This window comes from Pseudophryne corroboree, chromosome 3, assembly GCF_028390025.1.
Source record: "Pseudophryne corroboree isolate aPseCor3 chromosome 3, aPseCor3.hap2, whole genome shotgun sequence".
Taxonomy (NCBI): Eukaryota; Metazoa; Chordata; class Amphibia; order Anura; family Myobatrachidae; genus Pseudophryne; species Pseudophryne corroboree.
The window spans coordinates 664,775,667-664,800,683 of record NC_086446.1 but is presented as its reverse complement, the minus strand read 5'-3'; the positions used below and the strand labels follow the sequence as shown (position 1 = coordinate 664,800,683).

At 45.1% G+C, this 25,017-nt stretch overlaps 1 protein-coding gene across 14 annotated transcripts in view; it reads right to left on the bottom strand.

The window, feature by feature from the left end:
* The window catches only part of LOC135056544 (deleted in malignant brain tumors 1 protein-like), a 244,276-nt gene that overhangs the window by 157,931 nt on the left and 61,328 nt on the right, over positions 1-25,017 (bottom strand). For 11 of the 14 annotated variants that reach the window (XM_063961862.1, XM_063961863.1, XM_063961867.1 and 8 more), the window contains one exon: positions 914-1,225. The exons of the other annotated variants lie outside the window; for them this stretch is intronic. In XM_063961862.1, the coding sequence (XP_063817932.1) occupies positions 914-1,225 (312 nt within the window). The remainder of the gene's footprint in view (positions 1-913; positions 1,226-25,017) is intronic. 14 annotated transcript variants of the gene reach the window in all.

Below are 25,017 nucleotides of genomic sequence, written 5' to 3'. Positions count from 1 at the left end.
TGCAGTCTTTGGCGTAAATTGGATAAAACAATATTGTGAGCTGTGAAGTCAAAATTGTCTGGAAATAAGTGGAAATTAATGTTATTGAGGTCAATAATACTCTAGGGACAATAAATGGTCCAAATTGTGTAATTTTAGCTTTTTTTGACAATTTTTGCAAAAAAAAAAAGTACAATCAAAACCAGTCATGGCTGAAACCCAAAACCAGACAACGAATTAGAACTAAAACCAAAACCATAAAAAATGGTCTGGCGCACATCTCTAGTTATAAAAAATAGTTCTAAGTCGTAAATGATTGTTAAAGTGGGAGTGTTATATGTTTTTTATGCTGCTGTATGCTACTTCTACATGTAGAGCATCAACAACATTGCATTAAAACTGTGACAGACAAGTTTTTTGTACTTATTTGCTTTTTACCTTCTACATTACTATAGAAGAAATATTCATTGGGGGGAGGTATCCATTTAGCCCAGAAAATGCTTTGCCTGCTAAAAATGTGTGTGTGTGTGTGGGGGGGGGGGGGTTTGCAATTTTTTAAAAACATTTTCGCCATTTTATCATTTCTCTTGGCAGTATTCTATTGTTACACACAAAAACACCCTGTTTTTCATGCGAAAATACATAGGGCCTATGAAAATCTGCAGACCTATGTATTTTTGCAGCCGCGATCACTGAAAAAAAGCCTGCAGAGGAAGGCGAAACCAAACCCCAATAAGCGACGGGGATAAGCACCGGCTATTGGGGCTAATTGGATAGCCCTCAGTGAGTCCATTATCCATGGAAAATTACTGCGGATAATTGGAAAAAACCCTTTATATTAAAAGAAAAACATTTTTATTAAAACTATAAAACATATATGAATAAATAATTGATATTTATAGTGCGAGAATTAATCATTTCCTTTAAGCTATACCTGAACAGGTGACCCCAGCATCTTCATTGTGTCCACAGTTGTGTTTTTTAATTCCTGGGTGAGGGCATTGCCATAAAAAATATTCGTCACCTCTACAGGCAACATCATCCATCATGATTGGTCCTTGGCCTTGGCCAAAAAAAGCATTGGAATGGGATGTGACTGCAGTGCCACAGCCTAGCTGCTGACATACAACCAGTGCATCCTTGAGATCCCAGCTATCATCACATACTGTCCCCCACTGTCCATCATAGAAGACTTCCACACGACCAGCGCATCGTCCTTCTCCATTTACCAACCTCAAAGCCATCTCTAGTACATCAAAGGGAAAAAAAGCAATGTTAATTTTTAAAGTACTCTAAACAATATGTTGCACATTTTTTAACTCATCTCCCAGCAAAACAGTTGGTTCTACAAGAAGTGCAGTCCCACCAATGACACAATTAATATTTTTGGAGATTACTGTATTTGAAATTTAGGGAATTTCATAATGTTGTGCAGATCAATTGCTGAATTCCCACCTCTTACAAGTTATTACTATAAGCATAGGCATGTGCACAGGCACACCCTAATGCCATGCATTTCAGGGCCAGATTAATAAGGAGGCAACAGGGGCACTGGGTGGCAGCATGTGCAAACTGCTTAGCCGGCAGCAGCCATGGACACCGAGACATTGATAGCACCAGCAGAATTTCAAATGTGATGCCAGCCACCAGCCACTTGGAGCTTGCTGACCGGCAGCCAATCAGGAGCAGCTGGTCCTGATTGGCTGGTGGCTGGCACCACATTTCAGTTTGAATTTGTAGTAAGTTTAATCTTACCACAGCATTAATTTTTAACACTTTACTGCTATACTACATTAAATACCGCCACCACATTGCTATTGCAACACTCCTTCCATTCTATTTAAATCATTATGCTTTTACCGCTTTCACACTATATTACTAGGCTGAGAGCAGCACAGCTCCTATATACAGTATTAATAAAGTAGTGCTAGACATGCCCGATAGACAATGCTAGACCCCCCTAATAGGTGGTGCTAGAAAAACCTAATACTGTAGGTAGTGCTAGACACACCCCTCCAACGGTACATGAGTCTTCATCCTACAGCCCTCCAGCTGCTGTGGAACTACACATCCCAGTATGCCTTACCTCAGTTTTCGCATGCTTTAATAGCAAAACTGTGGCAATGGGCATGCTGGGATGTTTAGTTCCACAGCAGCTGGCGGGCCGCAGGTTGAAGACTCATGCTGTAGGTGCATGCCTATAACTGTGGGTGGAGGTGAATGAGACAAATTTGTCTAATACAGGGAAGATTCTTATAGGGCTGGTGGGCTCTGGAAAAATAGTGTGGTGGTCATTTTCACAGTGATTTGCGCATGCGCCAGAGGCGGATTGGCCATAGGGTTCACAGGGAAGATTCCCGGTGGGCCGACAGACCCGTGGGGCATGTTTTTGTTTGAGGACATGTGGTCCTTTTTATAGACCTAATGAATAAGATGCAAAATAATTTGCATATATGAAAATTACTTTGCCTCTTAGCCTGTGATTGCAGATGATCTAGTGTATGCTCTGTCTGCCTGCTTGGCTGACATATAAGATTGAGTGAATAGTGATAAGGATATGGTTGGTGTAATACGCAAGAAAATATATCTTTCTAAAGAATGATATAGTTTCCTAAATTCTGAAGGTGTATCATATAATGTGCTCATAATATTTAATTGTATTTCTTTTTAACTTCCCCCTTGATGCTGGACATGCCCACTATATGGAAAGTCTTGGGGGGAGGGTGCTGCTGCCAAGGCCCATGGCTAGACCTTACACCTCTGGTGCTGCCCATGTGGGGCCACTAGTACAAATTTTCCAGGGCCGCTTTTTGTTCCCAATCCACCCCTGACATGCGCAGTAGAGATTTCCATTGGAATGAGGTGCAGATGCCATGTTCCCAGAGACATGCATATGAGCAGTAGCACTAACCCAGAGTCTACGGTGCTGCAATTGCTGCCAGAGAGGAGGAGACATGTTAGTAGACTGCACATGAGTCTTCTCTCTTTGGGGCCGATTCAGACCTGATCACTGCTGTGCATTTTCTCACCGGCTGTGATCAGGTCTGAACTGCGCATGCATATGCACCGCAATGTGAAGGCGCGCCGGAAAGCAGCAACAGGAATCACGGTCAGTGACGGGATGGTGCGAAAATTCTGAATGCACTGGCAATCACAAGGAGATTTATAGTAAGAGGGCATTTGTGGGTGGCAACTTTCTAGGGAGTGTCCAGAAAAAATGCAGAAGGGACCCAGGATTTTGTGGGAGGATTTCTGACATTATCTCTGGCCCTGATCATTGCAACGGCTGAGTAAGTTCTGGGCTGAGCACAAGCTGCACAAACTGATGTTTGTGCAGTTCTGCTACACATGCGATCGCACACCTGCATACACACAATACTCTTCCCCTGTAGGCGGCGACTACCTGATCGCATGGATGCAAAAAAACACACCCTAACGATCAGGTCTGAATTGCCCCCTTAATCCACCCATGATGAAGCAAATATCTTCAAGCAATAAATACAATGCTCCCTCACTGTAGTGGCAATAGGGTAGACTACCATTACATGATCATTATATTGCACTTTTCTGTGCTTCCTTCAGGCCATTTCCCAGACACTGCACAGGAAAGCTCTTTGGCTTGCCATCTCTGATACCAGCTCCTCTGCATGTAACAGTACCTTTGTGCATACATTTAGTGTAACACATGCCTGGTAGAGGTTTTCAGAATTTTATGAGCATGCGCAGTAGCAAATAATCACTTAAGCACTCCAGCTTCAGCACTGTGTTCATCTCTGGATCAGACCCGTAGTCTCCCAAACACAACCACTGCAACTACTGTCAAACTTTCAGGGTTAGCTCCATAATCGTGTGAAGAGTCTAGACACATTATTCAAAAAATGGCATCAATGTTCTTGAAAGCCCAATCTATTTAAATTATTTCTAGATTTCAATAAATTTTTCAGAAGTTTGTGCAGTAATTTATATTTTGCCTCAAAAACACTGAAGAAAGTTGTTGAAAATGTATGCACTGTGAGCCAGCCCCAACCAATTTGATGCCCTAGGCAGGATTTTGGCTGGTGCCCCCTATCAACACTGCTGCTTCTGCCTCTGATCCAGCACCCCTGTCCCAGCACAGCACCCATCACCCAGCAGCACAGATCAGTGCCGTAACTGAACATTTTAGCGCTGTGTGCAAGAAATAGCATTGGCGGCCACCCCCCAAATATAAAAGGCGTGTGCCAAAATATAGGAGCGTGGCTTTATGGGGATGGGGCGTGTCCACATAGCTCCCTTTTACACAGTAAGGCAGGCAGAGCTCCCTTTTACACAGTACGGCAGGTAGAGTCCCCTTTTAAACATTAGGCAGGTATTTTACACAGTATAAGTAGAGTCCCATTTTACACATTACAGCAGCGTAGTCCCATTTTACACATTACAGCAGCATAGTCCCATTTTACCCATTACAGCAGAAGAGTCCCGTTTTACACATTACAGCAGCAGAGTTCCATTTTACACCTTACAGTAGCAGTGTCCCGTTTTACACATTACAGCAGCAGTCCCATTTTACACATTACAATAGCATAGTCCCATTTTTCACGTCACAGCAGCAGAGTTCTATTTTACACCTTACAGTAGCAGAGTCCCGTTTACACATTACAGCAGCAGAGTTCCATTTTACACATTACAGTAGCAGAGTCCCATTTTACACATTACAGCAGCAGAGTACCATTTTACACATTACTGCAGCAGAGTCCCGTTTTACACACTACAGCAGCAGAGTCCCGTTTTACACATTATAGCAGCAGAGTCCCCTTTTTACACATTACAGCAGCAGAGTCCCGTTTTACACATTACAGCAGCAGAGTCCCATTTTACACATTACAGCAACATAGTCCCATTTTACACATTAAAGCAGCAGAGTCATCCTTTGTTACATATTACAGCAACAGAGAGAGAGAGTGAGTGTGAGTGATTGAGTGAGTGAGTGGGTGGGTGAGTGAGTGAGAGTGTGTGTGTGTGTCTCAAGTCACCTGTTAGGGCCATGCGGCATCCAGGACTACCAGATGCAGACACTAATTTACTGGCGCTCACAGTTCCCCTCTCCAGTGCTCAGGCTGCGGCTGGTCTCACAGTGGAGGCAGCGGCGTCTCCTATATGGGACCAGGTGGCTGAAGGAGCGTTCCCTCTCCACTTCAGAGGCGGCAGTGGCGGATCTCCCTGGTGGTATCAATAAAGACAGTGGCAGCTCCTGTATGGGACCAGGTGGCTGAAGGAGCGATCCCTCTCCACTTCAGTGGCGACAGTGGCGGGTCTCCCTGGCAGCATCAATGGAGGCAGTGGCGGCTCCTGTGTGGGACCAGGTGGCTGAAGGAGTGATCCCTCTCCACTTCAGAGGCAGCAGTGGTGGGTCTCCCTGGCGTCATCAATAGAGGCAGCGGCGACTCCTATACGGGACCAGGTGGCTGAAGGAGCGATCCCTCTCCACTTCAGAGGCAGCAGTGGTGAATCTCCCTGGCGGCATCAATAGAGGCAGTGGCGGCTCCTGTACGGGACCATGCAGCTGAAGGAGCAATCCCTCTCCACTTCAGAGGCGGTGGCAAGTCTCCCTGGTGGCATAAATAGAGGCAGCGGCGGCTCCTGTATGGGACCAGGTGGCTGAAGGAGTGATCCCTCGCCACTTCAGAGGCGGCGGGTCTCCTTGGCGGCATCAATAGAGGCAGCGGTGGCTCCTACGCAGGACCAGGTGGCTGAATGAGTGATCCCTCTCCATTTCAATGGTGGCGGCGGAGCTCACAGCCATAATTACCGCACGATGGGTAACACCAAATGGCGTGCTCCCCGTCCCTTACAGAGGCAGGCGACGGTGAACAGCGGAGATTTCACTACTCCATCACTAACTTAAACAACCGTAGGTAGGAGTGTGCTGCCAGATGGTGCACCTTCACTGCACTTGTGCTGTGGGCAAGGCACCATCAGCACACACCTAGTTACGGCCTTGGCACAGATCACAGCAGCAGCCAGCAACACCCATCACCCCTCACCCATAGCAACCTTCATTTTGGTGCCTATGCCAGAAAGGGCATTGGTGCCACCAACCACCATATTTGGAATAGGGACAGTGTGTGTTCCTTAAAGGGGCATGTTCTTGCTGGGAAGGGGAATGGCACACAATAGTAACCCCAATTCAAATTATGCCACACATTAGTTCATTATTCACACTATATCACACAACAATGTCCCTTTTTCATGTTAGGTCACACGATAGTGTCTCATATTCGCATTCTGCCTCATAGTAGTGCCCCCAAATCACATTACACCACACCATATCACTCCTTGTTGACAATACATTACACTGTATCACTCCTTATTCACATAAAACAACTCGGTAGTGCCCTTTATACACATTACACCACACAGTGATAGCACCCCTTATTATAACATGAATCGGTTTAATGGACTCTCATTGGCCATTCTCTGCGGACGAGCACATGCTTTTCTGTACTATGACTATCTCTTTAGTAGTGATCTCTTCTTGTTTTAAAGCTACCAAACAATCCATTATATAAAGCTAACAGAAACTGCAATTCATTTTTCATAGTCATTATCTTACTGTTTATGATTCTTTGATTCTGGGTGTTGACAATCAGAGGGGTATAGAGCTTTGTGAATCTCCCACCCACCTTTGTCAGTTTGTGTTTGTTTTCTGTTTCTGAATTCTTCTCTTTTTTGGTTGGATTGCCATTTGCTGTTTATTTCTTTGAGATTTGATATCATTATTTTGGTAGCAATACGGTGCTAAGAGACAACGGTACAGCGTATACAACAAATTATTATCATTCTTCTGTTTTTTTTTGTATTTACAAGCTCTATGGGGGTCATTCCGAGTTGTTCGCTCGCAAGCTGCTTTTAGCAGTTTTGCACACGCTAAGCCGCCGCCTACTGGGAGTGAATCTTAGCTTATCAAAATTGCGAACAAAAGATTCGCAATATTGCGAAAAGACTTCTCTGTGCAGTTTCTGAGTAGCTCGAGACTTACTCTGCCAGTGCGATCAGTTCAGTGCTTGTCATTCCTGGTTTGACGTCATAAACACACCCAGCGTTCGCCCAGACACTCCTCCGTTTCTCCAGCCACTCCCGCATTTTTCCCAGAAACGGTATCGTTTTTTCGCACACACCCATAAAACGGCCAGTTTCCGCCCAGAAACACCCACTTCCTGTCAATCACATTACGATCACCAGAACGAAGAAAAAACCTTGTAATGCCGTGATTAAAATACCTAACTGCATAGCAAATTTACTTGGCGCAGTCGCACTGCGGACATTGCGCATGCGCATTAGCGACTAATCGCTCCGTTGCGGAAAAAAAAATAACGAGCGAACAACTCGGAATGACCCCCTATATTTGGACAAGATATTTCATGGTACCATTAGGACTCATTATTGTCAGTGGGAATTATCCCAAAGGCCTACACATTTAATACTTGTATTCTATGTATATTTGTCATGGATTTTGGTTTTTATGATAGGATCAAATAAAAGTAAAGTTTTTTATAAATAATAATAATAAAATATATATTTTTTTTTCTCCTATGATACAGTATGACTCTAGGGTAGCACAACCAGAAACAATAGTATTTTTACATCTTCCTTGTAAGATTTAGTATAATTAAGGATGATTATATACCTATCTAAGAATTTCTGGTTATACATTTCTTTTCACATTAATTTAGTGTGGATACACCTGTGCACAGACCACTTCCCCTTTCTTTGCACTTAGCAGAATTTGCAATACAACCTGAATCAGAAAAAAATGGTGGTGTGGAAGCCTAGAGTGGCTGGAACCCATAATCAGGCCCTGCCCATTACACACATAATGCCACACATTAATGCACCTTACATATATGTCCCACATTAGAAATGCCCTCATACTCATAATGCCACACAGTACTGCACCTTACACATATGTCCCACAGTAGTAATACCCTTATACACATAATGCCACACAGTAATGCCCCATACATATATGACCGACATTAATAATGCTAGTAGGTTTTTTTTAATTAAACTTAATTTTGCTTGCTGGTAGCCAACATGCACTGTGTCGACCCCTGCATTTCCATGAATCCTTGATGGGGTTTTCTGGAGTTGGATGCTGGGTTGTGCCATGGCTGCATGGAGACAATGGCTCTGCAAAGGCCCATGGGATGAGCATCTGCTGCTGCTGGTCATGCCCTCCTCCCATGGCCATTTTTGATGCTACCCTAACTCAGGTCATAGCTCTTATTGCTGCCGGCTCCTGGCTGAGCTACCAGATCAGAGATGAGACCTCTGATCATAGTACCCAGGCCAAAGCAGAGCATCCATCAACACTTGGATGGTGCTTTCTCACTCTTTACTGATTCAAGATGTAAGGCTGTCAGAAGGGTAACATGGCTTTATATTAGAAGCAATTATGCTTATTTTTATAAACAAATATTTTTGGTTTGATTCCACTTTTTATTTACAAGCAATTGGAATGGCAATGGGGACCAGTTTGGGCCTACTTTTGCAAACCCATATATGTGTACTTTGAGAAACTCATGTCTGGAGTGGTACATATTAAGATAACCTGGTCCTCTATGGTATCTATGGTCTGTTTATAGACAAAATACTTGTCAGTTTTGTCAGATTTAAGAATAAACAGCAAAGTTTAGGACTGAGTTTTTATATAAATTGTTCAAAAATCCAAATTTTTTATTTACTGTAAAGTAAATTTGTGGTTCTCATAAAGTAAGTAAAAATTCAAATAAATGCTCTGACAGAATGGATCACATCATGTAAGGACAAATATGAAGGTACTGCATCAGAATTAGAATGGCATAACTAAACTTTTAAACATAAAATTATTTTTTTCTTTTTAAAGTGTCTATGCTAATGGTTCGTTCATTCATCGTCTGCAGATCCGCTCTGTCAGTCCCTCCATTGGTTACCGGTATTCTACCGTATTAAATATAAGATACTTTTACTCACATACAAGGCTATTAACCAAACTGCACCAACATACATCTCTTCACTCATCTCAAAATATCTCCCTACCCGACCTCTCCGCTCTGCACAAGATCTACGTCTCTCATCCACACGCATTACTTGTTGACACTCAAAATTACAGGACTTTATCCGGGCTTCACCCACTCTGTTGAATGCCCTCCCACGCACAGTAAGACTCGCCTCTAGTCTCCAAACCTTTAAATGTTCCCTGAAAACTCACCTCTTCAGACAAGCCTATCAAATTCCAGACCCACCCACATAACCTTCAGTGCTTCCCTATCTAATTACATCCTCTGTAGAGTATTCATAACATCACATATCTTGTCTTTCTTTAGTCTCACACCCTCCTGACAATTGGCCAACTTTATGGGGTATCATCTTACAACCCATTAAGTACCTAGCAATCTGGTGGACCATTATGCAATAGGTAGCATCAATCCTTGTGTATCTATGCCTATTTCCCTATAGATTGTAAGCTTGCGAGCAGGGCCTTCCTACCTCTATATCTGTTTGTTTTTACCCAGTTTTGTTCTATTACTGTTGTTCTAATTGTAAAGCGCAACGGAATATGCTGCGCTATATAAGAAACTGTTAATAAATACATAAATAAATAATGGTGCTTGCCTTGTAGAAATAGTCAGTGTAACATAAAATGCATTAGTTCGATCTGTAATAAGAAGAACTGAAAGTATTAAAACAAAGTTGATATAAAAGACAATGCAGGTACTGCTAACTACCCTTATTTCTACTAGAGATGAGCGGGTTCGGTTCTCAGAGAACCGAACCCTACCGGACTTCACATCACGAGCCCGGATCCAAAGTCAGGCTCGGGTTTTCCTGCCTGGCTCGGAAACCAGAATGAGGCAAAACATCATCATCCAGCTGTCAGATTCTCGCAGGGTTTGGATTCCATATAAATAGCCGCATATCGCCGCCATTTTTACTCCGGCATTGGAGAGTGTAGAGAGAGGACGTATCTCCGTCCTCAGTGTCTGTGTCTTGTGCTGCATCTGTCCAGTTACAGTGGTGGTGTCCTCTGCTGCCATATGTCCAGTGCTGTTGTATAAATCCAGTCCAGTTGTGCTGTGTTGTGCTACATCAGTCCAGTGGTGGTGTCTTGTGCTGCATCTGTTCAGTTACAGTGGTGGTGTCCTCTGCTGCCATATGTCCAGTGCTGCTGTATAAGTCCATTGCAGTGGTGCTGTGTTGTGCTGCATCAGTCCAGTGGTGGTGTGTTGTGCTGCATCAGTACAGTCACAATGGTGGTGTCCTCTGCTGCCATATGTCCAGTGCTGCTATATAAGTCCAGTCCATTGCAGTGGTGCTGTGTTGTCCTGCATCAGTCCAGTGGTGGTGTCCTTGTGCTGCCGGCCTGCCATATATGTCCAGTGATCCTGCCGTATACGTCCATTGATACTGCCGTATATGTCCAGTGGTACTGACGTATAAATCCAGTGATCCTGCCTATAATTACAGTGATCCTGCCGTATAATTACAGTGATCCTGACGTATAAATCCAGTGATTCTGCCATATTATTACAGTGGTACTGGCATATAAGTCCAGTCCAGTGATAATGCCGTATATGTCCATTGATACTGCTGTATATGTCCAGCAGTACTGCCGTTGTAAATGCTGATTTACTTACAGGACTAAAAGTAATACCTTAATACACTCAATACACTTAAATTCGTGCCGCTGCGGCCGCTGTATGTAATCCTTAATCTACTCACCGTAGACAAGGCATAATGAACACTCTTTGCCCACGTTGGCCAGTACAACAATACACTGTTGATAGTGCATCACAATATATCCAACCTAGGGCTCCTATATGACCTTACAGCACCGCAATTTCTTTTCGGTGGAGGCTCTGTTGGAATATTTTTCTGAAAGAGGCAGCAAAAAATTCCTTTTCGGTATCTTTCCACTGGAATTTTTGTAGGGTGAAAAAACAGTTTCCTAATAACTATTGCTCAACCTTTCCAGTGGAAGCCCACCAGGGAGATTTCCTGACGTTATCAAAGAAAAAACCCTTTCTCTTTCCTTTTACACAATCACGTCTGCGTATGCTCTCCACAGCGCATACGACACAATAATATCACTTTGTGCGGGTCAATCGCACAGCCTATAGATACAAGTTATCTATATGCCCTACAATCGCCGGATTCAAATTCACAAGCTGTGCTCCTCAGCCATAGCGTAACTAAAAAAAATATATATATACGTTTGGGATTCACCTTTACTTCAATTCACAATTTCTATACTTCTCAATGCACAATTCCTTATTACGCTCCTGTGCAAGTCTCCTCACGACTTGTGTATTTCTCTCTTTATGTTCACGTAAGGTAGCGAACCTTACACCACCGGGCCTCTACTAACCCAGTGTTCCCACGGGACCCGAATTTCCGGGGTTTAGCTCCACTCACTCCTGCTTTCACTCACTCAGATACACCTTGTTTTTCTTTTCTGTACAGAAAATACCACTCTCCTAGGTTGGTTACTTTACCCCAGAGGTACTTACAGTTTAAACAAGATATTTAAGGTAACCTGCTTTTGAAATCGGATAGTTATGTGCTATTGTATTAAATGTATACTACCCCGCCTTTACTTGAATAACTATCATGTGATTTGTACTTCGTGTCCGCAATCCTTCACAACCTTGCGTAAACACACGACCGTGCGTGCCTTTTACGACCCTGCGCCACGTGCGCGCTCCTGTACTTTGTCCGTCCCACTTGTACAAACGTACGTCCGCAATTCAACAAATCACACAATGTCTATAAATGTGAGCAATACAAACTATTATCGCTCACTAACACAACCCACACTTGTTATGTATAAACCTTTAACGACTAGGCCAGAACTGCGTTTTATGTTTTATGATTACACCCTTAATACGTATTTCAAATTTATCTATATAGCAAACAAATGTATCCGATTTCACACAGGTCTATAATGACTGTAATAACCTATGAACCTATGGCAGCAGTATGTGAGAGGGTATGCAAAGTATCGGTACGCTTTGTATACACTTTTGGCGCCCCAAAAAAATTACACAGATTTTTTAAATAGCTTTTTTCCTGTTTCCTCCGGATTCTATCAATACCTCTGCAGACCAGACAGAGCAGATGCAATCTAACAGCGCACAAATAGGGTTTCAAAACATCCAAGCAACCAGGAAAAGGTTTTACTTAAAGATGTATCTCCACCATTTGCTGATAGATTAAAGTCTGCTATGATCTGCTAGCCTACGAGCGTGTGAAAAACCGGATCGAGACCCCAATTGTAAATGCTGATTTACTTACAGGACTAAAAGCAATACCTTAATACACTCAATACACTTAAATTTGAGCCGCTGCGGCCGCTGTATGTAATCCTTAACCTACGTACTTTTTACACAGTTAGCGTACAAAGGTCCATACCGTGTACGCACTTTGCGTACACACACTGCGACGGACGAACAAAGTACATGTGGTGCATACACACACACACCGACACACGGAGAGCACAATGCAGCTACACGTGTGTCTGAAATACACTTTAAACCTTAGCAGGAAGGAGACACAACACCAATTGTATTTAAGATGTTGGGATCCGACCCACCAACATATAATTGCTGAAAGGGGGTTACAACAGATATACAATCACAATAACAGAAAAGAGGCTACAATCAATGGTACATATGTTTGGTTTCGCCAGCGCCACATGGTCTGGTGCTCAGTCAATCAAGCAAGATGACCTTCAGAGAGAGATTGAATGACCGGCTAGGCAGCTTGGCTTTTGTACAGTTGGTCAAAACACAATACAATAGAAACTGTAACCTCTTCATCTATAGGTCAAAGGGCTGGTCATTTACAGTACAGGAGGGGTCATAGGTTGGTTTGAATAGGTGGGCAATATCTGGTCCAGGTGTGCTTGCAGTTGGTCTCCACTGGGTTCCCGCCGAATATCAGAATACAGAAAACACAGTATAATATTAATATCCTGTTCCTGCACATAATTATGCGCAGGAGCATGCTATCTTCTGCAAACTGCTACCGGAATGTTGCCCTTAAAATACCCTACAGTTGGATACCAAACATCACCTCACAACCTAATGCTGTCCCCTCATATCCTGTAAAGGTGAATCCCTTTGTTGTTGTACATTTTAAACAAGTATAGCTTGCTGGTGTCGTGCGTGTGGGCTATGTGTACATTGTGCACTATGTGGATTAAATATGAGATATGTCTTTGTGGCTTTTTCATGCGAATACAAATGCTACCGTAATTACTCATACCACGCACTAATACGCAGGACCACGTGAGCGGTTATACGCAACTTACGAATATGCGCATGCACGGCTGAACAAGTACGTGCATGGGGGCCATCTGTGTGGAGTTTGTACGTGATATGTGTACTGTAATATTTTCTGACTTCGACACTGTATAATTCCAGTGATCCTGCCGTATAATTCCAGTGATCCTGCTGTATAGTTAAAGTGGTACTGGCGTATAAGTCCAGTCCAGTGATACTGCTGTATATGTCCATTGATACAGCCGTATATGTCCAGCGGTACTGCCGTATAAATCCAGTGATCCTGCCGTATAAGTCCAGTGATCCTGCCGTATAATTCCAGTGATCATTCCATATAATTCCAGTGATCTGGACGAATAAGTCCAGTGATCCTGCCATATAATTACAGTGGTAATGGCGTATAAGTCCAGTCCAGTGATACTTCCGTATATGTTCAGTGGTACTGCCGTATAAATCCAGTGATCCTGCCGTATAAGTCCAGTGATCCTGCCATATAATTACAGTGGTGCTGGCATATAAGTCCAGTACAGTGATACTGCCATATATGTCCAGTGATACTTCTGTATATGTCCATTGATACTGCTGTATATGTCCAGCGGTACTGAAGTATATGTCCAGTAATACTGCCATATATGTCCATTGAAACTGCTGTATATGTCCAGCAGTACTGCCGTATAAATCCAGTGATTCTACCATATAATCCAGTGATCCTGCTGTATAATTCCAGTGGTACTGGTGTATAAATCCAAACAGTGGCTATTGCCGTATAAGTCCAATGGTACTGGCATATAAGTCCATTGATCCTGCAGTATAATTCCAGTGGTTCTGGCGTATAAGTTCAGTCCAGTGGTACTGCCATTTAAGTCCAGTGGTACTGGTGAATAAGTCCAGTGATCCTGCTGTATAATTCCATGTAAATTCATATAATTTCATATAAGTCAAGTCCAGTGGTGCTGCCATATAAGTTCAGTGGTGCTGTACTGTGCTGTATATTATTTACTCCAAATAAAGGGGTTATTAATATTTAATACAAATAATTTTCACAGGGTTTACCCTGTGTGGGATAGAGGTTTAACTAAAGAAAAATAATGGAGAACAAAAATTTGGAGGATAAAATAGGGAAAGATCAAGAACCTCTTCCTCCTAGTGCAGAAGCTGCTGCCACTAGTCATGACATAGACGATGAAATGCCATCAACGTCGTCTGCCAAGGCCGATGCCCAATGTGATAATAAAGGGCATGTAAAATCCAAAAACCCAAAGTTCAGTAAAAAGACCCAAAAAATAAATTTAAATGGTCTGAGGCCTGGCCTATGTTCATGAATAGTGGTTCAGCTTCGCAGAACGATGGAAGCACTCATATTCCTGCTAGAAAAATGATAACAGTTAAGCTGGAAAAAGCACAGAAAATAATTGGGCGTTCTAAGATGGTATCACAAATCCCCAAGGAGAGTCCAAGTGTGTTGGCGGCTGCGATGCCTGACCTTCCCAACACTGGACGGGAAGAGGTGGCTCCTTCCACCATTTGCATGCCCCCTACAAGTGCTGGAAGGAGCACCCACAGTCCAGTTTCTGATATTGAAATTGAAGATGTCACTGTTGAAGTACACCAGGATGAGGATATGGGTGTTGCTGGAGCTGAGGAGGAAGTTGACGTTGATGATTCTGATGGTGATGTGGTTTGTTTAAATCAGGCACCGGGGAAGACACCTGTTGTCCATGGGATGAAGAGGCCCATTGTGATGCCTGGGCAAAATACCAAAAAATCCACCTCTTCGTGTGGAATTATTTATCCACAAATCCGGACAACAGGTGTCAAGCCATGTGTTGCCTCGTCAATCCATAATAAGTAGGGGTAAGGATGTTAATCACCTAGGAACATCCTCCCTTAAACGTCACCTGCTGCGCATTCATCAGAAGTCAGTGTCAAGTTGTGAAGCTTTGGGTAAGAGCGTAAGCAGTCCACTGACACCTAAATCCCTTCTATCTCTTGTACCCAAGCTCCTGCAAGCCACACCACCAACTCCCTCAACGTCAACTTCCTCCTCAGTCAGGAAAGTCAGTAGTACTGCAGGCCATGTCACTGTCAAGACTGAGGAATCCTCTCCTAACCGGGATTCCTCCGGAGGATCCATGAGTGGTACGCCTGCTGTTGCTGCCACTGCTGTTGTTGCTGCTGGCAGTCGATACTCATCCCAGAGGGAAAGTCGGAAGACCACTTGTGCTACTTCCAGTAAGCAATTGACTGTCCAACAGTCCTTTGTGAGGAAGATGAAATATGACAGCAGTCATCCTGTTGCAAAGTGGATTACTGAGGCCTTGACACTTATATTAATGTTAGACGTACATCCAGTATCCACCATTAGTTCAGTGGGACTTAGAGAATTGATGGAAATATTGTGTCCCTGGTATCAAATCCCATCTAGGTTCCACTTCTCTAGGCAGGCGATACAGAGAATGTACAAAGACGTCAGAAAGAGAGTCACCAGTGTCCTACAAAATGCGGTTGTACCCACTGTCCACTTAACCTTTTCCATGTGGACAAGTGGAGCAGGGCAGACGCAGGACTATATGACTGTGACAGCCCACTGGGTAGATGTATTGCCTCCCGCAGAAATAACAGCAGCAGCACCATAAGCAGCATCTCGCAAACGCCAACTCGGTCCTAGGCAGGCTACGCTATGTATTATCGCTTTCCGTAAGAGGCACACTGCTGACAACCTCTTACGGAAACTGAGGGACATCATCGCACAATGGCTTACCCCAATTAGACTCTCCTGGGGATTTGTGATATTGGACAATGCCACCAATAATGTGCGTGCATTACATCTGGGCAAATTCAAGCACATACCATGTTTTGCACATACAATTAATTTGGTGGTGCAGAATTTTTTGAAAAATGACAGGGGTGTGCAGGAGATGCTGTCAGTGGCCGAAAACTTGCGGGCCACTTTTGGCATTCAGCCACCATGTGCCGAAGACTGGAGCACCATCAAACATTCCTGAACCTGCCCTGCTATCACCTTAAGCAAGAGGTGGTAACGAGGTGGAATTCAACACTCTATATGCTTCAGAGGATGGAGGAGCAGCAAAAGGCCATTCAAGCCCATACATCCACCTATCATATAGGCAAAGGAGGGGTAATGCACCTGACTCAAGCGCAGTGGAGAATGATTACCGTCTTGTGCAAGGTTCTCCAACCCTTCGAACTTTCCACATGTGAAGTCTGTTCAGACACTGCCAGCTTGACTCAGGTCATTCCCCTCATCAGGCTTTAGCAGAAGCAGCTGGAGAAATTGAAAGTGGAGCTAAGACGGAGGGATTCCACAAAGTATGTGGGACTTGTGGATGGAGCCCTTCATTCGCTTTGCCAGGATTCAAGGGTGGTCAATCTATTGAAATCAGAGCACTACCTTTTGGCCAACATGCTCGATCCTAGGTTTAAAGCCTACGTTGTATCTCTCTTTCTGGTAGACACAAGTCTGCAGAGGTTCAAAGACCTGCTGGTGAGAAATTTGTCAACTCAAGCGGAATGTGACTCATCAACTGCTCCTCCTTCATTTTCTCCCGCAACTGGTGCTGCGAGGAAAAAGATAAGATTTCCTAGCCCACCCACTGGCAGGGATGCAGGGCAGTCAGGAGTGAGTGCTGACATCTGGTCCAGACTGAAGGACCTGCCAACGATTACTGACATGTCTACTGTCACTGCATATGATTCTGTCACCATTGAAAGAAAGGTGAAGGATTATATGAGTGACAGCATTCAAGTAGGCACGTCAGACAGTCCGTACGTATACTGGCAGGAAAAAGAGGCAATTTGGATGCCCTTACCCCCCCCTCCACTGTGTACTCCGAAAGAGTGTTCAGTGCAGCCGATAACCTTGTTAGCGATTGGCATAGGAGGTTACTTCCACAAAATGTGAAGAAGATGATGTTCATCAAAATGAATTATTAATTCCTCCGGGAAGACCTTTACCAGTAATTGCCTCCAGAAAGTACACAGGGACCTGTGATGGTGGATTCGGGTGGGGACGAATTAATACTCAGTGAGGAGGCGGATGTACACACTGAAAGGGGTGAGGAATTGAAGGATGAGGATGAGGTCAACATCTTGCCTCTGTAGAGCCAGTTTGTGCAAGGAGAGATTGATGGTTTCATTTTTGGTTTGGGCCCAAACAAACCAGTCATTTCATCCACAGTCATGTGGCAGACCCTGTCGCTGAAATGACTGGTTTGTTAAAGTGTGCATGTCCTGTTTATACAACATAAGGGTGGGTGGAAGGGCCCAAGAACAATTCCATCTTGCACCTTTTTTTCTTCTTTGCGTCATGTTCTGTTTGGGGCCTAGTTTTTTTTAAGTGTCATCCTGTCTGCCACTGCAGTGCCACTCCTAGATGGGCCAGGTGTTTGTGCCGCACACTTGTGTCACTTAGCTTAGTCATACAGCCACCTCGGTGCAGCCTTTTGGCCTAAAGACAATATTGTGAGGTGTGATGTGTTCAGAATAGACTGGAAATGAGTGGAAATAAATGTTATTGAGGTTAATAATAACATAGGATCAAAATGACCCCCAAATTCTGTGATTTTAGCTGTTTTTATGTTTTTTTTACAAAAATCATCCAGATCCAAAACCAAACCCAAAACCAAAACTCGAAAGTGTGGTTTTGGCAAAACCAACCCAAAACCAAAACACGAACGGTGAATTAGAACCAAAATGAAAACACAAAACACGAAAAGTGCCCGCCGCACATCTCTAATTTCTACCCCTCAGTACTTAATTTCATCTGCTGTTGTGAAGATTTTAAATGTAAAATATAAGGTGTCACTTTACCACATTAGTGCACTTTGTAGAACTGACGCACTTAGCTGGAATGTAGTTATGTGAGAGGCAGTCAGGAGTCCGCTGGTCACAACACTTCCCCCTATGTCCCGCCCCTTCACAATCCCAATGCTCAGCATGCCGACCCATAGAGTGGGAAGAGACCCAGCCCGCAGCCTGGTGAGCACAGTGAGCCTACAATGACCTTGTTGCTGACCGCCAGTCACGTATACCGATCCCACTTAGCTAATTAGTCTCCATTTTAATGAAAATACCCCAGCTATGTATTTAGCATGCAGGGACAGTGGTTGCAATAATGGCTCTCCCTGCAGGATACTTCACCAGCATACTGGAGGAGTTTTTCACATTTGTGAAAGATTCCTCCAGGGGAATCTGACACTGTGCATGCACACACAGTTATGCTGCTTTCAGATCGCAAATGCCGGATCCTACCCGGTAAGAGAAACGTGTCCTTACCGGGTGGGATCCGGCATTTGCTCTCCTCTGCTGGCTTTCCGACCCGGCAATATACCGGGTCGGTTGCCATAGCAGCGGGGGGCGCAGCAGCAGCAGGGGCGGGGGTGGAGGCGGCGCTGGGAGATGAGCTCATCTCCTGCGCCGCCTCTCCCTATGCTGTGAATGGGAGCCGTGTCGCATCGGAACGGCTCCCATTCATACTGCACCTGACCCGGTATTCAACCCGGTAATAACCCTTCTTTTTAACCGGGTTGAATTACCGGGTCAGGCGACCCGCTAATTCGGCAAAGGCGCTTTCACATCGCACACTGACCCGTTTCGACACGGCAATATGCCGTGTCGATACCGGGTTATTTGTGCGATGTGAAAGGGGTATTAGTTTCTGGAATCAGCCAATGCCAGATGGAGGCTGCAGAAGGTGGATCAAAATATCCCTTTCCTGATACTATGGGGTAAATTTACTAAGGTCCCGATTTTGACCGAGATGCCGTTTTTTCATCAAAGTGTCATCTCGGTAATTTACTAAGCAATAATCACGGCAGTGATGAGGGCATTCGTAATTTTTTGCAAGTCCAAGAAAAAAAATACGAATGAATACACCATCGGTCAAAACGCGGCTGTTTAAGTATGAATCTCGGTCATTTACTAAGAAGTGCAAAGCAAAAAACAAACAAACACTGCCGTGAAAAATTACAACTCGTAAAAAAGTGCTAAAAAAAACAGACCTTTTTTTTTTATTCGTGATTGGATAGGCATGCAGGGATCCATGAGATCCGTGCATGTATATTAGTGGGAAGGGGTGGGAAAGTGCTTATTTTTTCCAAAAAAATGGCGTGGAGTCCCCCCTCCTAAGCATAACCAGCCTCGGGCTCTTTGAGCCGATCCTGGTTGCAGAAATATGGGGAAAAAATTGACAGGGGTTCCCCCATATTTAAGCAACCAGCATCGGGCTCTGCGCCTGGTCCTGGTTCCAAAAATACGGGGGACAAAAAGAGTAGGGGTCCCCCGTATTTTTAAAACCAGCACCGGGCTCCACTAGCTGGACAGATAATGCCACAGCCGGGGGTCACTTTTATATAGTGCCCTGCGGCCGTGGCATCAGAAATCCAACTAGTCACCCCTGGCCGGGGTACCCTGGGGGAGTAGGGACCCCTTCAATCAAGGGGTCCCCCCCCCAGCCACCCAAGGGCCAGGGGTGAAGCCCGAGGCTGTCCCCCCCCATCCAATGGGCTGCGGATGGGGGGGCTGATAGCCTTTGTTGTAAATGAAAAGATATTGTTTTTAGTAGCAGTACTACAAGTCCCAGCAAGCCATCTCCCGCATGCTGGTACTTGGAAAACCACAAGTACCAGCATGCGGCGGAAAAACGGGCCCGCTGGTACCTGTAGTACTACTACTAAAAAAATACCCAAAAAAACACAAGACACACACACCGTGAAAGTATAATTTTATTACATACACACAAACATACATACATACTTACCTATGGCCCCACGCAGGTCGGTCCTCTTCTCCAGTAGAATCCAAGGGGTACCTGTTGAAGAAATTATACTCACGAGATCCAGGGGCCCAGGGTCCTCGGAGAAATCCTTTGTAATCCACGTACTTGAATAAAAAAACAAAACGCATACACGAGCCACGAACTGAAAGGGGACCCATGTTTGCACATGGGTCACCTTTCCACGAATGCCAGAAACCCACTCTGACTGATGTCTAAGTGGGTTTCTTCAGCCAATCAGGGAGTGCCACGTTGTAGCACTCTCCTGATCGGCTGTGTGCTCCTGTACTGAATGACAGGCAGCACACGGCAGTGTTACGATGTAGCGCCTATGCGCTACATTGTAACCAATGCTGGGAACTTTCTGCCCTGCGGTTGACCTAAAGTGACGTCACCGCTGAGCAGAAAGTTCCCAGCATTGGTTACAAGACCCTCTATATCCCAGCATGCCCTGCTACAGTTTTGCTATTTAGCCTTGCTAAAACTGATGCAGGGCATGCTGGGATGCGTAGTTCAACAGCTGGAGTGTCAAGGTTAGCCATCACTGCCCTATATGATTTATTAGATGCTCTATTGCACAAGCTGAAAAGAATAATACAATTTGAATAGATGGTATATAGGCAAAAAAAATATTCTGTTAGCATAAATGTAGCACTCAACTCAGAGTTCACAAAAACATGAAAGAAATATAAAATGTGATCTTTCTTAATAAATAGCTTTCAGGATATAACATAATGACATCTTGCTACAATGATAATTTGTCTCACACAGGCCTGTTTATTAAGCTTTTTCTTCCTCACAAAATTATATAGCGACTGAAGTTTTTGCATATTTATATGGTTTGTGGCTATGGAGTGATAGCATAATGAAATTTCCTGCAGATTGTTAACTAGCGCTACAGATTGCAGACCCCATTATTAACAATGGGGACTACGATGTGACCTCTATGTAATAAACCATGAAAAGCTAAGATTTTTAGAGTTTGGCCACATTAGTTTACACCATCTTCAGATAGTGTAAACTGCTTTAAGCCTATAGAGGCATAGGGCTAAATTTACTAACATTCGTAATTTTCGGAAAAAGGTCAAAGTTCAATCACGAATGACATCGAAAGTGTAAAACTGCAACTTTTTGAATTTATTACGACTAATTTACTAAGCTGCCGTATTCGGGTTTTTCTTTTCTTCCGATGTCGATGTCATTCGTGTTTTTTTTTTTTTTTTTTTTACGGCAGTGATTAGCAAAACACTGCCGACTTTGTTTACAATTAATCTCGGCCGGATCTGTGTGATCCGTGCTGGGGTTCATTTTTTTTTTTTTAATTAAACACTGTAAAATCTAAAAAAAAAATTGCGTGGGGTCCCCCCTCCTAAGCATAACCAGCCTCGGGCTCTTTGAGCCGATCCTGGTTGCAAAAATATGGGGAAAAAATGACAGGGGTTCCCCCATATTTAAGCAACCAGCATCGGGCTCTGCGCCTGGTCCTGGTTCCAAAAATACGGGGGACAAAAAGAGTAGGGGTCCCCCGTATTTTTAAAACCAGCACCGGGCTCCACTAGCTGGACAGATAATGCCACAGCCGGGGGTCACTTTTATATAGTGCCCTGCGGCCGTGGCATCAAAAATCCAACTAGTCACCCCTGGCCGGGGTACCCTGGGGGAGTAGGGACCCCTTCAATCAAGGGGTCCCCCCCCCAGCCACCCAAGGGCCAGGGGTGAAGCCCGAGGCTGTCCCCCCCCATCCAATGGGCTGCGGATGGGGGGGCTGATAGCCTTTGTTGTAAATGAAAAGATATTGTTTTTAGTAGCAGTACTACAAGTCCCAGCAAGCCTCCCCCGCATGCTGGTACTTGGAGAACCACAAGTACCAGCATGCGGCGACCTGATAGCACGCTGCACTTTCTCGCAGCCGTGCGATCGGGTCAGAACTGCACATGCATGGTGGCCGCATTGCGCAGGAGCATCGTTGTCCGGCTACGAACGAATCGGCGACCGCAAGAAGATTCACAGGAGGAAGGCGGATCCGGGCGGCAACTCACCGTTTTTGGGGAGTGGTGAGTCCAATGCAGGCGTGTCTCCCCTCCGTTGTCTCCCATCCACTCCACTGCCTCACTTCCATTCCTCCCCTGCCATCCCACTGTCATTCACCTCTACTCTACCATGGGCCCAATCGTCCACCACTCTGCCCTGCTCCCTCCCTCCTCTCCCTACAGTACCTCACCTCATATCCCTCAATACCACACTTTACTCCCTCCAGGCTCAACTGCTGCAGTGTCCCTTCCTAGCCCAGCAGCCTCACTACATCCTCTGTATCCCTGTCTTCTAAATAAATCTCACCTCATTGCTACAGCAACCCTGATAATCTCATTCACATCCCTCCCTCAGACTCTCTCCCTCTCTCCTGTGCCCTCTGGAATGCTAGATCTGTCTGTAATAAACTGGTTCCCAACCATGACCTTTTGTTACGATCCTGATGCTCAGGACAGGGGAGATCTTATGTAGTGAGTCCTGAGCACCAAGACGGAATGCTGGGATAGGGAAATGGGAAGGAAATAGCCCCTAGCACCCTACCTCCGTTGTCTTACCCGTGTTATCAATTCACGCCTGAACGACTATGGTTTCTTGGGCCTATGGCAGCCGCGTTTGAAGGGCGGATTAGGTCTGCCCAACTCCTATGCCCCCTCAGGTCTTAAAGAGAGACAAGGCGTGAAATGAGACAGGGTAATAACAAGGGGACCTCTAACTGAAACAACCACGCTAGGGGCTATAAACTACCTAAAAACTAAACGTATGTGCGGCACGCCACCAAAGGAAAAAGAACTACAAAGAAACCACTGTCCACTCCCCTACACGGCACCGCCGAGTTCCGGGGAGGACAGTGAAAGCGGAAACCTCCGCAAATGCACCAATTCACAGTAAAGTAAACACTAAGCGGCATAGGCCGCAACACGCGGCAGAAGCCGCTACTCACGAAACCGGGCGAGAACCCCAGATGACAAACAGGTTCGCAAGGACTAGAAGGATTCCCAGGACCGGCTTCGGACCTCCAAAGTACCAAAGGGCAGGGAGCAAGATCCACCAAACACGGCTGACAGGAACAGAGTTCTGCAAGGCAGGAACAGCATACAAGAAGCTATCACCGGCGGGGCTGCAGTGTGCTGGCTCACATAAAAAGGCCCTGCTGGCCAATAACAGGAGGGCCAGCAGGACCAGCCCCCAGACCCTAATTAGTAGTTGCCGTGCAGCTGCCCTGCTGCACGAGCAACCTAATTAACTATTCTTAGCAACGGGGAACGCGGTCCACCTGTGGCGTCCCCGTTGCTATGCACCCGGCAGCCCTGCACGCACGGCATCCTGCATTGCCAGGGACCCGGCAGCTATCGTGCGCACGGCGTCCTGGCGTTGCTAGGTGCCGTGCGGGGGACAGGGAAGGAGAGAGGCGCGGCGGCCGTGACCGCTGCTCAGTCAGGGTACGGCCGAAGACCGCCGCACCTAACAGTACCCCCCTTCCCCTTGAGGAGGGGTTAAAGAACCCCTAGAGCCAGGTTTCTGAGGAAACTCCTGAAAGAAAATCCTTTTCAGCTTGGGAGCATGTAAATCTTTATCCAACACCCAAGATCTTTCTTCAGGGCCATAACCTTTCCAGTGGACCAAAAAATAGAGCCGACCCCGAGAAAGCTTAGAATCTAAAACCTTCTCCACCAAGAACTCTTGTTGCCCCTGAACATCCACCGGAGATCTACCCTGGGAAGTCCTCCGAGGAAATCTCCTGGAAGAAAAATACTGTTTCAAAAGAGAACAGTGAAAAGTATTGCCAATTTTGAGAGATCTCGGCAAGCGTAGCCGAAAAGCAACTGGGTTGACCTTCTTAATGATAAGGAATGGTCCAATAAATTTGGGTCCCAATCTAGCCGAAGGTTGTCGGAGCTTGATGTTGCGAGTTGACAACCATACCTTATCTCCCACCTTAAAAGTGCAAGGACGTCGGAGCATATCAGAAAATTTCTTTTCTCGGAAGGCAGCTTTTCTCAAGGCAAGGTGCACCTTTCTCCAAATTGTTCTGAGATGAGAGGTTAAGGTCAACGAGGAGACTGGAGAATGAGGAAAAAAAGAGTTGGCTCCAGGATGAAAGCCAAAGACTGAAAAGAATGGGGACTCCTTGGTGGAAGAATGACAAGAGTTATTATAAGCAAATTCGGCTAACGGAAGAAATTCAGACCAATCATTCTGGAGTTTGGCCGAATACAACCGTAAATACTGTTTTAATGACTGGTTAACTCGTTTGGTTTGTCCGTTAGATTGTGGATGGTGCCCAGATGTTAAAGAGAGTTTCATATTTAATGAGGCACAAAAACGTTTCCAGAAACGAGCAATGAATTGCGGACCCCGATCGGAGACAATATCCCTGGGCAACCCATGGAGCCTGAACACATGACGGAGAAACAAGACTGCCAACCCTTGAGCAGAGGGTAATCGGGGAAGAGCAATGAAATGTGCCATCTTACTAAAACGATCTACTACCACCCAAATGACTCGAAATCCAGCTGAAAGAGGAAGGTCCACCACGAAATCCATGGATATATGTGACCATGGCCTGAGAGGAACGGCTAATGGTACGAGTTGCCCGATCGGCAATGAACGGGGAACCTTATGCCGTGCACAAACCTGACAGGAATGGACAAATTCCCTTACATCTTTAGAAAGACTAGGCCACCACACCGAGTGAGAGACTAACTCCAAGGTCTTAGTGATACCTGGATGACCAGAGACTTTGTTGTCATGAAACTCAGCTAAAACAGTGCCTCTCAGAAATTCAGGGACAAAGAGACGATCAGCAGGAGTCGGTTTAGGAGCCTGCTGTTGAAGCTGGACTAACTGAGTAAATAAATCCTGTGTGAGGCCTGCCCGGATGACAGATGATGGAACTATGGGGGTAGTAGCAGG